Source organism: Haliotis cracherodii, unplaced genomic scaffold, assembly GCF_022045235.1.
Source record: "Haliotis cracherodii isolate W230 unplaced genomic scaffold, xgHalCrac1.p SCAF_7, whole genome shotgun sequence".
Classification (NCBI taxonomy): domain Eukaryota; kingdom Metazoa; phylum Mollusca; class Gastropoda; order Lepetellida; family Haliotidae; genus Haliotis; species Haliotis cracherodii.
Window position 1 is genome coordinate 6003080 of NW_027266330.1, and position 14353 is coordinate 6017432.

Genomic DNA, 14353 nt, shown 5'->3' on the forward strand with positions numbered 1-14353 from the left:
CGGCCGGGGATCGAACCCCGGACCTCCCGATCTTCGGGCGAACGCTCAACCACTTGACCACAGAGGCGGTCTTTTCGTGTTAGGAACTTGGACATGTTATGTGAGATGAAATGGGGTTAAACTGGACACCTTCTATAGTAAGTGCTGGGCAAAAGATAGTATGCACGTGAATTCCAATTTGAATGTTTTTTTACAAACGTTCTTAAAACGCCACGAAGTTGAATACAGTCGCCAAAACTACGACATCTCTATCAGGTGGTGAGGTGAGGTGAAATGGGGTTTAACGTCGTTTCAAGATTATTGCACTTATATGGCGACGTGCATGTACATGTGAATGTGTGTGTATGTGTGTATGTGTGTGTGTGTGTGTGTTGGGCTCAATATTCCAGCTATATCAATAGGCCTTTACAAAATCCCAATAAACCAGTGATTGATATTATGAACAGCATCCCGCGCCGCCATGTAACGATAACACACAACCTCTCCCCCGTCGCTATATGCAAAAACCCAGAAGTTACCCATAAATATGTACGTTTTCTTACGTACTCACCAACTTCTAGAACGCCAATCAAAAGTTAAAAGTAATGATAATAGCCGTCTTCGACGATATTAGATGATGCAGATGATGATGCAGGTGATAATAACAACATCGCCAGTTACCGTCATCATCGCCGACACAATAACGATGATAATTATACAATATCACATTACGTCCAAACAATCCTTCAGCAGGAGATCCCATGATGTTTTCGGGTCAGAATTAGTCTTCATGAATCCATGCTTGTCGTAAGGCAGCTATGCTTTTCGTAAGAGGCGACTAACGGGATCGGGGGGTCAGGCTCGCTGTCTTGGTTGATGCATGTCATTGATCCCAATTGCGCAGATTGATGATCATGATGTTAATCACTGGATTGTCTAGTCCAGACGCGATTATTTACATACCGCCCTCATGTAGCTGGAGTGCGGCGTTAAACGACATACTAACAAACAATTAAGTATGGAACAAGGCGCTTTATGTTTTTGGCATTTTGTGATGATAGCGGTTGGTTATTTTTCGTTTTGGGAGGTTTATGGCAGTAACCTAGCATGAAAGGTTTTCCTTTTGCATATTACATATACAAAAGAAAGTTGTATCAACTTCAACTGAATAATAAAACAGTAACAGCGATGACAATCATCATCATCATTAGCAGCAAAATGATTATCGTTTTTCCTGTTTAAACTGCCAAAACTATTATCGTTTTTTGTCTTATATACTCACCGCCAAAAGACACGCGAACCATAGATACATATCGAGAAGTATGTACGTTAAGAAGAGATGTTTCCAATGTGTACCACTTAATGACAAAACTAACAATCAGTCAAGTGTTACCACGGAATGTCTTTATTCATATCACGAAATCTATCACGTGATTTTCAAACTTTACACGCTGATCCTGCACGAGACAAATGGTGCATCTCGAGTCACGGATCTATGACGTCACATGTGACGCGTTCATTAGCGTCGGTTCACAACATACCAGTATGTTCGTTTGTGCATCAAACCAATCTAATATCTCTTGAATATGAGTAATTCTTTATATATTAACCAACGTATTTCCTTTGTCGGTGGGTATTTTATGGATGGTGGTAGACTAGTGTTTAAAGCGGTCGCTCGTCACGCAAGAGACCCGGGTTCGATTTCCGACATGGGTACAATATGTGAAACCCATTTCTGGTGTACCCCCGTCGTTATAAAGCTGGACTATTGCCCAAAGAAGCGGCATAAAATATACTCACTCACTCTTATATAAGTTTTATTCCCCTCTTATATCCTCTCCTTACGGGGGCGATGAGGTAGCCAGGTGGTTAAAGCGTTCGCTCGTCACGCTGAAGGCCCGGGTTCGCTTCCAACATGGGCACAATGTGTGAAGCCCAATTTCTGGTGTCCCACGCCGAGATATTGCCGGAATATTGCTAAAAGCAGCGTAAAACCATACTCACTCGATCGGTCCTCTTAAATCCCTTAAGTCGAAACCCAGCCTTTGATTTCATCGGCCCCGTGCAAGAGTGTAACCCAATAACTCACGATCTATACATGATATCGGCGACTCAGACAGTTGGCTGTAATGCTATCAGCGTGGTAAGACGAACTTTATTACCTATCCTGTACGTGACCAGTGACTGTTATGGGAAATCGCATAAATCCTCTCACACTGTGTGTTGTTGCATTCAATGGGGAGATGTGAAGAAATCAGTTAAATCTCTCATATTCACCACTGGTTGTGCGCTTGTCTGCATTCAGCGTATTTAACCTTTTCTAAGACAGGTATTTTGTAAGATCTGTGCGATTTAACCTCTCTGTCCAAATACAAAAACGTTCTGCTTTGTATGATGTTGTACTTGGCGTCAGGCGGATGAAGACGAATTACAAAGCATTGTTTGAGAAACACGTATTAAAACGAAGTGGGGCGTGTAGAGGGGGGAGGGGGGTGTTGGGTGTGGGTGTGACAGAGCGCGGGTAGCCCAGTCGTGTACGGCTCCGCTCAGTTGCGTCTATTTCGCGTGGGAGAATTCCATGGTCGTGGGTTCGAATCCCGGTTCGCCTTGATTACGTCTTCGGTTTGTCAGCAACATACCCCTGCTCGTAGGTTTTACCAAAGTGGTCGGCGTCTGAAACCTGCATTACTTGCGACATGCAACACAAATATTGACCAAGTTTTTATTTGACATTTGGGATCTGATAAATATTTAATTTAAAGGATAGATATATTTAGAATACGGATGGGGCCATTTTCAGCTAATTTAAACATGAGCCCATTTTAAATTTTCAATCAATACCGAGAAGATTGGACTGGCGAAACGGCCGGGTTTGGGGGCATGACCCCAAGAATTAAAAAAATTTAGATGCCCTTAAACGCTATTTGCTACATTTTTATATCAGATTTTATTTGTAACAAGTATTAACAATTTATTTATTATAATCTTGTATTGGTAATATATAATTATATGTGTGTTTGTGTGTGTGTGTGTGTGAGTGTTTGTGTGTGTGTGTGTGTGTTTTACCAACACATTTACGACTTTCATTCAAGAAACATCTATGTTTTACAACTGAAATTTGAACATTAAAACGAATCGTTATATAACTGTTTCTGTTTTGACACGTTCATTCGTAGTATGTGATGTTATATATAGTTCTATATTTTGACGCAAACCGACCTGTCATCATAATGAAAATCATTATGAGAGCGCGGTTTGCTTACGGTACAAACCGTCTACCACTAAAATCCTAAAGTGTGTAAAGATTCCGATTTTCAAGTTTGGCAGTAAATATCATGTTCGACAGTGTAGTGTTTGAAAAAATAATATACTGCATAGCTGGTAAACTGAGGTTTACTTATAAAAGAATCTGCTTTTTTCAGGTGTAAAAAATGTGTTTTTTCTTAGGTATCAGCCATTGCTTTTCTGCTAAAATGGTAGTTTCCCCCCTGTTGGTTTATCAAGAATGATGTAGTCGGCCTTCTCATGTTTTCAGCTAAACCGGAAGAGCCTATTTTGACGGTTCCTGTTCAGGTGGTAGAGAATGACCTCTCCCAACATGAAATCACGTGCAAGGCAGAAGTTGGCTACCCTGCTGGTAGGCTTGTTCTCAAGTTTCGCCTCAAGAATGAGACTGACTTTCAACGTGTTGACTTTGATAGTACGGAAACCACGACACGCGCCTGCCGTACCCAGATGGAGGGGAAGTACGTGATGACGGGCAACACCACCCTGAATGAAACCTTGGTCATGTGTGAGGTGGAATCTAGTTTGACCAGGGCCAAGGCGGTCACAGACATGTTGTTCATTATACCAGGTAAGATTTTTTGAGGTGTGACCGCCTCCGTGGCATTGTCTAGTGGTAGAGCGTCCGCCGGGAAAGCGGAAGGTCCGGGGTTCGATCCCCGGCCGCGTCATACCAATAGACGTTAAAAGATGGTACTTGTTGTTACCCTGGCTTGCGCTCGACATTAAGAGGCTAAAACAAGGAATGGTCGTCTCGGAGTATACTGTGTCTGAGTGGGGTATTTATGTTAAACTGCGGCATGGTATATCGGTGTGCTAGCACTATAAATCGGCATCATACAATAATATTGGTCGCGATGGTAAGCTCGAGAAGAGACGAGACGTCGCGCGCAAGATTATTGCACTTATATGGCGATGTGTGTATGGCTGCTTGTACCAGCCCAGGCTAATGTCGGTTCTGTAGTGCTAGCACACTGAGATACTATGTCGCACTATAACATGGATAACCCCGTTCAGACACAGTATACTGACTCCGCACTGACGAGTCCTCGTTTATATTCCCTTGATGCCTAGCTTCAGGCAGGGTAACAACAAGTGCCATATTTTAACGTCTTTTGGTATGACGCCGGGAATCGAACCCCCGACCTTCCGCTCTCAGTGCAGACGCTCCATCCACTAGACCACAGAGGCGGTACTGATCCATGACTAACAGGCGTTTATCTCAAGCAATGCAAGAGTGAGTGAGTGAGTGAGTGAGTGAGTATGGTTTTACGCCGCTCTTAGCAATATTCCAGCAATATCACGGCGGGGTACATTGTACCCATGTGGGGAATCGAACCCGGGTCTTCGGCGTGACGAGCGAACGCTTTAACCACTAAGCTACCCGACCGCCCCCAAGCACTGCAAGAACATCACAAGCGAAAAACATATGTACTTTTCGACTGCCATTCTAGGATTCGAACCACGGACGTTTGACTCTATGTAGGAGGTTAATAATTGATACATTCTAGTGGGATGGGCTGTTGTAGATTTGACCCTGTTAGTGTCCTACAAAATCAAGTAATTTCCCAAATTATGGCAGATTAACTATTGCTGACGTACGATTCTAAGATAAGATAGACATTGAAAAAGACACATTCTTATGTACTTCAAAATATTCCGATTGTTTTGTGTATTTCAGAGAACTACTGCGGTAACGAGAACAATACGTCTCTAGAACACCCGTTTGACTGTCGGTACTACATCCAGTGCCCTGGCGGAGGGATTTATGTGTCGATGTGTAGTGTAGGACTTTGTTTTAACCCTGTTAACAAACAGTGTGATTTGCCGGAACCCACGGAAGAGAAAGGTAAAGTATATCTCTCCTTGTAAACCAATAAGGATATGAATTCCACAGTCATCTTCAACAAAAATATGTTTGAGTGAGGTTTGTTTTACGCCGCTACCAGCAATATTCCCGGTGTTTAACGGCGGGTGGACCAAAAATGAACATCACACTTTGCACCTTTGTAGGGAATTCAAACCAAACCCTCTTGGCTACCGCTCGCCCCTGAAATCTACAGAAGAGCCGATTGCATTAGGGTGTCTCATCTCATATATTGCCTGAAAGTGATATATTCATGTATTACACAGGAAATATATAACATCAACGCCAGAAAATGAATTTTCCGACGAAACGGAAGCCTTTGGGCGTAAAAAGCAAAATAGCGGTGAAAAGTATCATTTAAAATTAGTGGTGACACCAGGGGCGGTATTCATAAAAAACTAAGATTTTTCTTAAGTCTAAACATAAGTTTAAGAAAACTGACTTAGCTAAGTTTGAGACTTAAGTTGATATTCATAAAGATGCTAATTCCGAAACTTAGCCAAGTCTCCAAAGAAAAACTAAGTAAGATTCGTAGTACGTACCCGCGTGATCATTTTGTTTACTGACTTAAGTCAAACACCTTGTAGTTAAGCCTACCCCTACCCAGTCTTAAGATGTAAAATTTAAGCTTAAGTCGCTTCATGAATATGGCTTAAGTCAAATCTTAAAACTCAAGTCAGAAAAGGTAAAAAACTTAGTTTGTTTCAAGACTTAAGTTGTTTTTCAGACTTAAGATCTTTTATGAATACCGCCCCAGGTAAGCATGTCATTCACACAATTTGCATAAATAGGTATGTGTTTGTTATCTGGGACTGTACGTGAGAACAAACCAGACAATCAAGTGATGGACAGAAACCCAGGAACACGAAGTCCGAAATTAAGGAATACACGCCCCTATAGAGCAACCGTTCACGTGAACATTCACAAAGGAAAGCACGCCTCACAGTTCCGTGCTTGTCACTGCGTTCTAAGAAGGCCGTCCCCATGGCAACGCCCCCCGCCATCTTGGTCAGACGTTGTGCATCATTATCAACAGACGAGAAGCGTGCAGGGATTCCTGGTTAGAATAGGTCCCATGCAACCTATGCTGGTAACAGGGGTGACGTTATTGGACGCGTGGAGAGTCACGTGACTTAGGTTATCGCTTTTCGTCGTACCCCCTAAAATGGGTTTCACGCACGTACATTAGGTCAAAAACAACACTGAACGAGAACGAGGCTGGAGATTTGGAAGTTTCCCTGCCCTATTTTCATCAGATATAATTAATCATTTGACTTTTTCATACAATATCCCCAGTGTATTATACGTCTTCGTACAAGTAAGGCATATTCTGTGAAAGAAGTTAAAACATGTTTCTCCAACAATGCTTTGTAATTCGTCTTCGGCCGTCTGACTACTTTCGTAGAGATTGGTTGATTGGCACGGAAAATTCCGAAATTAGTCCGATTGTCAAGGTAGAGACTGATTACCAATCGTCCATCATGGGAAATCTTCATAGTGGCCCAAGCAAATGCATGCACCACCCTGATGTACTGAAAATGTGTTATTTTTTAATAATTTGTAAACAAGTCATTTTTCACAATGGAAGACGTCTATCTCTGTCCATTCACAACGTTCGTCTCCCCCACACCCAAGCCCCCCAATCAGTTTTCGTCATGATCAGTCCAAAAAGGAAAGAAGAGGTGCCACTGCTATTGATCGAAGAAGGGGCATTGATTGGAAACGAGCTTCAACAACTCCGCGACAATCGTGTCTACTCGGGTGTTTCCGTATCAATTGGATTCTACCAAATTAACTGGTTCTTTCGTTTGAAATTAAATGCACGGTGGGTCGTCACGATCGCTGGTATAGGAATCAGTGGAGTCAAGCCTGGTTCTGCAGCCAGAAGCTACAAGACTGCCTCTGTTGTTGCAACACCCGGTACAACCAGGCTCAGACGTTATATTTTGTGTTCCGTTGTTAACACATCTGCCCACCTTAAAAAATGTGAAAAAATGTAAGTTTAATTTTTGTCCCGATACATCAAACATTGGTTTGATTCATTTTAAAGGCTATTCATTACTATTTCTGTCACATTTTACAAAAAATATTGAAAATTTGAAATTATATTTATACCAAAACAAAACAACATCTAAAGGTCTATTGTCAAGTACATTGCGACCACCTATCTACGAGTTTTAAAAATATAATCCGTAGACCAACAAATAAAAAAGACCTTAGTACGGAACGCCCATTGCTCGTAACTTAATTCGCCCCTTTCCCATTGTCTGAATTTCTAAACAGAATATTCTTTCACTTCGACACACCACCGCGTTACACTATCGACCAATCACTGGTCACTTGTCGGTCACTCGCAGTCATTCGCTCGCCACTCGCGCGACATGCGCTACTCACCCATGACGGACGTGTTTTCACGTGTTATAGAACCTTGTGACATCCGTCAATGGCCCTTGCCACCGACGCGATCTATGCGCTCACGACGAGTGTCGTCGGAGCATACTTAGAAGCCATAGTGTATTTGTTTTCATTGTCGTTCTGCCTGATAGTTATTGATCATCTAAGCTGCATATTAGACTCTTTCAAATGGCTGTTAAGATTGTTGTTCTTAAAGAAGAACCATGGTCAACAAATTAGAGCCCATTCCCTTCTGATATATTGTTATGGATGTAATGATATAATGTTGCCATAACAGTAAACACATCTGTTTTTTATAAATAAAAGCGACAAATCCTTTTCGATATTTATAAGTAATCTGTGCCAAAAGCAGAGTCAGTTGTACGATTTCAACTATATCATAGACATGTGGTTATGAATCACTACAACGAAAGTGATGATATCAAGTGTTCGCGAATTTCGAAACACCCGTACAAACACATGCAAAGGCAAGTCAACTATTCACCTGAAAAGCCTGAAAAGCAGGGGACCATATGGTACAAGTCAAAATATGGTATTGCATTAGACATCACCCTTGTCTCTGATCCGTCACATGTGGGAATGTTCTCCACTTGTCTATCATAAAACCCTTTGAAATCCTAACTGAGGCCTTGAATGTTGTAAAACATTGAAATGTTGAATGTTGAATGTTGAATGTTGAAAAACTTCATCTTGGCGTCACGCACACGCTCTTACATAAATTTCCTCTTAAAAGTCGAAAAGTATTCTTTTTCAATCATAATTTAGTCTTTGGTCATGTCAGAAGTCCAGCACGTGGAAATGAAAGACAGAATCAAGCTACTTGTCTGCCATTTGAACATGTCTGATAAGTTTCCTTCCAAAAGTTCATACAGTATTACCAAGAGTGCAGCAACGTTTGCATTTGACATTTACAGTTGGCCCATCAGGCTCGATACTCGACCGCGTCCTTTACTTGGTCTGTCAATTACGCCCGAGCCAAGCCCCTCGCTATAAGAACAACAGAGTTTCATATCATGTGATTACTTTTGCCTCGTGTGAAGTCACATTCGATTCCATGTGCTCTGACAAAAACAACGGTATGACGACGAATTACAATTATGAACAAAACTGAGTTTTATAATCCAATCAAATATGGTCATCGATTCAAGCTATAGATGTGCATTTCTTTCAACAAAAAAAATATACTATTTACATAAAATACGAATTAAAACTTTACAAAGGGAAGCAATCTACAACTTTAATGCATACGTATTATTCAAATGGTCCGAATGCGAGGGAGGTTTAATTACATTGCAAAAAAAGACGGGAACTTTTAATTTTCGTTTCTTGGGCTTAAACTTGTCTGTGAATTAAGTACAATGGATTGGTAAATCTCCAAGCAAGCATCTCTGACAGGGCACAACTAGAAGATCTATACTCCCACAGTGCTCTGGGGTTTTAATGACACATGCATTGGCCCTGGGGCTTGAGTGAATACGGAGTTTTTATTAAGGAGATAAAAAGTCTTACATGGTCTGAAGGACTCCCCGCTTCCCAGACTGTTGCACTCTGGGAATGAGATTTCAGTTGAGTTTAGATTAGGATTTTCTGGTTTCTCGAAAACTGAAGTAACTCATCAATAATCCGTTCTTTGATCAGGGGTCGCGAGCCACGGAGAGAGGTTTAGTTCGATTTTTTATTTTTTTGTGTCCTTGAGGATAATAATATTCGATAACTCCTATAGAACTGTAACTCCGAGAAGAGTCGGAAACTTCAATATCTTCTTACAATTACATACTGTGTGTGCTTCTTAATGTGCGCATGTTATTCATTATAACAAGGCGGCTTGGTGAACGTTTGGTCAGTTGAAGGCATCAGATTGTGTTTCTTTCCGAGATGACAATGAAGCAGTGCGTTAGCCCAGTGGATGAAGCGTACGCTAATCGCAGAAGAGGCCGGGTTTAATACCGCACAGACATACAAAATGTGTGAAGCCCATTTCTGATGTGTCTACCAGCAACACCCGCCACACTTTTATATAAAATGTAGGTCAAGAGTTTCGAATTAGCTCAAGATCTGTATCATCAACAAATCATTTTGCTTCGCAGTATTGCTCCTAAATGGCTTTATTTACGTCTTATGATTAATTACCTTTTGTTGCAATGCGGGACATGATGTGGCTATGAATGACATGCTGTTATAAGTTGGACCCGTCACGACGTCTCGGGGAACATAAGCTAACATGGAGGCTAGATCAACCCAGGTTCCCTTCCAGGCCTCATGTTTTTACCGCACACCTAAATCTATTGTAGGAATGTCTTATGCCTGCGTGCTTTGGTCCGAAGTGGTAAGAATACCACAGTTAGGCATTTATAGCGACAGACAAAGGAGAGTTATTCCCCCTAGATCTGTTTTAAAAATGTCGTAAATATCCGGAGAATGGCGTCTTTTATTTGAAACACAAAATTGTGGGTGGTATTTTGCAAATGTATTGCCAACAGTTCGCCCATTCGAGCGGGGAACATAAGAAATGTACGGTTTGTACTAGTCCGACATTATGCCCGTTCTATATCGATAAACCCCTGATATGACATGCCGCAGTCAACATGTATACCCCATTTCCACACAGCCCAATCTCTTGTTTTGTCCCCCTTCATGCTAAGCGCCAGGCAGTGTAACAACAAGTAACATCTTTTCATGTCCTTTGGTATGAAGTGGTCAGTGCATCGAACAACCTACTTTTCGCTCTCCGTGCACATGTTCTATCAACTAGACCTAGGTTCTACAGTCGCAGAAAATAACGTCATAACATAATACTGACATCTATATGCATACCTTCTGGTCTTAAGTTACTTTGCCATTGTTTAAACGGCTTCTTTCTGACAGACGCATTAAATTGTTCTTAGTCAGTATCCTTCTGTACTTCTCAGTCTCTCAGCTTCGCGTTATTGGGATGGTCACCTGTTCTAACTTTCCTACTGAAATGCACTAATAATATTTTCCATAATTTTGATTGGCTGAAGTAGATTCAAATTATACTTGCAACTTGAAAGTAAAGTATACTTGTGTCCGAAAAAAATAAATATTCCTCATTTACTTGCGACCGAAACCAGATTCCACATTTACTTGTGACCGGAAATAGATTTCACATTTACTTGCGACCGAAACAAGATTCCAAATTTACTTGTGACCGGAAAAATATTCCTCATTTACTTGCGACCGGAACCAGATTTCACATTTTCTTGTGACCGGAAATAATTTATATTTGCTTGCGACCGGAACCTGATCCCACATTTACTTGTGACCGGAAATAGATTCCACATTTACTTGTGACCGGAAATAGATTTCACATTTACTTGCGACCGAAACAAGATTCCAAATTTACTTGTGACCGGAAAAATATTCCTCATTTACTTGCGACCGGAACCAGATTTCACATTTTCTTGTGACCGGAAATAATTTATCATTTGCTTGCGACCGGAACCTGATCCCACATTTACTTGTGACCGGAACCAGATTCCACATTTACTTGTGACCGGAACCAGATTCCACATTTACACTGCGGCCGGAACTACAGTGCACGTACTTGCTGCACTCAGCAGTATTCCAGCTATATGACGGCGGTCTGTAAATAATCGAGTCTGGACCAGACAATCCAGTGACTGAAATCATTCTTATCAATCAACGCAATTGGGATACTATGACATCAACCAAGTCAGCAAGCCTGACCACCCGATCCCGTTACTCGCCTGTTACAAGCATAGTCGTCTTTTTTTGCAAAAAAAAATGAAAATTATATTTTATCGGACATAGAAGAGCCTATATGATTAGTTTAAATACATATTCAAGGGTATTTATACCAAATATCTTATAAATAAAAAACAGTTTATCCATACTAATTTCACTGTCTACAATCGTGATTGTATAATTGTAGTGTCTACATCCAGTTGACTTTGACAATGATCAGATGAATGTAATACATAAAGCCAACCTTTACTTTCCTAAGGCCTTTTAATTTAGGTTTCCTTTTTAAACTTCTGTTTCAAATTCTCACACAACCAAATTAATAATATTATTCTTTTGTCTCTTTACATCAATAAATATCTGCATTGCACAATGTTATAATTCTATTTGATATCTTTGTATACTTATGCATTTGTACCAGTATAAGATTACACATGCATGACTTTTTATGCAGCCATTTTATAATAAAGTATAACAGCAGGATAGTTCATCAGTTGTAAGGGTAACTTGTCAACATATGTTGCCAACTCAAGAAGCTAGGAATGTCGTAATTAACAGCTGTTTATGTATCTTACACTCCTTGTGGGGTAGTCAGTATGAATGGCTGTTTGTTGGCACAAATCTCTCTAATGTACGTCTATTCTAAGAGCCTGAGTGTGAGCATTATATAAGACATGGGTAAATACATAAGCACCTGTGATGACCCAAAGCACTGATCATGAATCATAGGACACAGTTGACAAGGGGCTGGATAATATGGGTACATGTTTAGTTTCTTACTATAATAACCATTGTGTGTATTGCAGCTGAGTAACTGATTGGTTGATAGATGCATGGTAGATTTTCATTTGGTATATTTCTAAAATATATTGTCAAATTAAAAAATGAATAAATGAGAAGAATGTAGATTTAAAAATAAGATCAGTTGTGTTATTCTGAAGGTTATTTCTTCTTCAGTCATTAGTAAAGGTACGGATGTACAATAATTATAGATATCACAAAGGCGGATAAATAAAATGATTTTGCATTATTTCATCGATATGATATGTTAACCCAGACTCACAGAATGCATCGCTCTTTTCTGACGTAGACATTATCGTGGCAATGTACCGTTTTTCATGGCGTTTTCCCTGCTCTTCCTTCGTTGTAATTCGTGTTTTAGTTGAAGACTGAACAAATGTTGATATTTTAAACGAATAATCACAACAAAACATGTCCTCGTTAAAAATCCTAGTTAAAAATTCACACTCGTAAACGGTCATTTTTTAATCGAGGTGCAAAAGGGTCACGCTTTAGCTTGGCTCCGTCTCCACATTTCATTACTTGTCGCAGCGCACATTTATCCGGGAACCAGACCGAAAGTGACAGGTTGGACCATCGCTTATATCATTTCAAAAGGAGAGTTATTGCCCTTTGGAACAAAACTATAGCTCATTTAACAAACCGTTGAAGGAGAACATTGTATTGTTGTAAGATTGATAACACCACGAATTGTATTTACAGCAGTCAGAACGGCTTACCAACCGCATACAGTTTTGTCGCATGGTAACCTCAGAGTTACTTCGTGTAACTCTGGAATGTATGTTAACAAAGGAAAACGAGTTTTTGCAGCTGTTATAGGGTATGAGGAATTATACTAAATCTGTTTCTTGTCAACATCAGTCAAAAGTGACCGGTACTGTGACGCTCCAGCCGATACAACCGCATACAGTTACGTCTGACGGTAATTTCCGAAGTCCTTCATGCATATCTGGACAGCAAAACAAGAGCGCGATCTGGAATATAAGTTTACAGCTGTAAATGAGTTTTTTCTAAATGTTAAAAGGCTTATTATAAATCCAAATCTTCTTCTCGTCCATGTCAGTCAAAACAGACCAGCACTTTGACGGAACAGTCAATTTGATTAAATGCCGTAAACAACGAACCGGTGATTCTATGAATGACACCCCACACCCCTTGCTTCAGCCCAGTGGTTAAAGCGTTCGCTGGTCACGACGATGACCCGGGTTCGATTTCCGACATGGGTACAATGTGTGAAGCCCTGTTCTGGTGTTCCCGCCGTGATATTGCTGGAATATTGCTAAAAGCGGTGTAAAACCATACTCACTCTCTCAGCTTGCGCCATAAGGAGGTAACTTTATCCTTTAATAAATACAATATAACCATTAAATATTTATTTCAGATACATGTGAACAATGTTTATGTTTTGGTTATCCCTTTAACACTGCTACAATGTATCTTGTGTCTTCACCTGTACAACGAGCTTGGAAATGAAATGAATTTTGTTCTTTCAGATGACCCCTCCCATCCCTGCTACCCTAATCGACATGGGGAGTACCTGCCACACCCCTTCATCTGCAACAAGTACTACTGGTGTGTGGGGGGTCGGGAGGAAGTGCAACACTGCCAGCAGGGTACCCTCTATCTCGGGGAGGGGCAGTGCACATTCGACGTGGAGGAGTCGCACTGTTACAACGCTCTCAATACAACTCTACCTGCTGTGTGATAGACATGTGTAGGGGACGCGTGAAGGTCCGGGGTAGAATAGGTCTGCTATAAGAGGCGACTATGCTTGTCGTAAGAGGCGACTAACGGGATCGTGTGGTCAGGCTCGCTGATTCGATTATGTACATACCGACGCCATATAGCTGAAATAATGCTGAGTACGGCCTTAAACAACGCGCACACTCTAACCCGGTTCCACACGGGTCCGACTTAAAGAGGCATTTACTGAGCATGTGCCATTCAAAATGAGATGTGACAGATTAAAGTGAGACTGACGTGAAATGTAAAAGACTAACGTGAGATGTATCAGACTAACGTGAGATGTGACAGGCTAACGTGAGATGTAACAGGCTAACGTGACATGTAACAAACTAACGTGAAATGCTACAGGCTAACGTGAAATGTAACAGACTAAAGTGAGACTGACGTGAGCTGTAACAGGCTAACGTGAGATGAAACAGGCTAACGTGAGATGTAACAGACTAACGTGAGATGTAACAGGCTAACGTGAGATGTAACAGACTAACGTGAGATGTAACAGACTAACGTGAGATGTAACAGACTAAAGTGAGACTAACG

General features: G+C 40.9%; 1 protein-coding gene across 1 annotated transcript in view; it reads left to right on the forward strand.

Annotated features, from left to right (window-relative positions):
- LOC139447067 (uncharacterized) overlaps window positions 1-13775 on the forward strand; it is a 49292-nt gene extending 35517 nt beyond the window's left edge. Inside the window, exons 14-16 of the mRNA XM_071228222.1 lie at window positions 3515-3835; window positions 4946-5113; window positions 13564-13775. Of these exons, the coding sequence (XP_071084323.1) occupies window positions 3515-3835; window positions 4946-5113; window positions 13564-13775 (701 nt within the window). The remainder of the gene's footprint in view (window positions 1-3514; window positions 3836-4945; window positions 5114-13563) is intronic.
- Window positions 13776-14353: the final 578 nt, after the last annotated feature.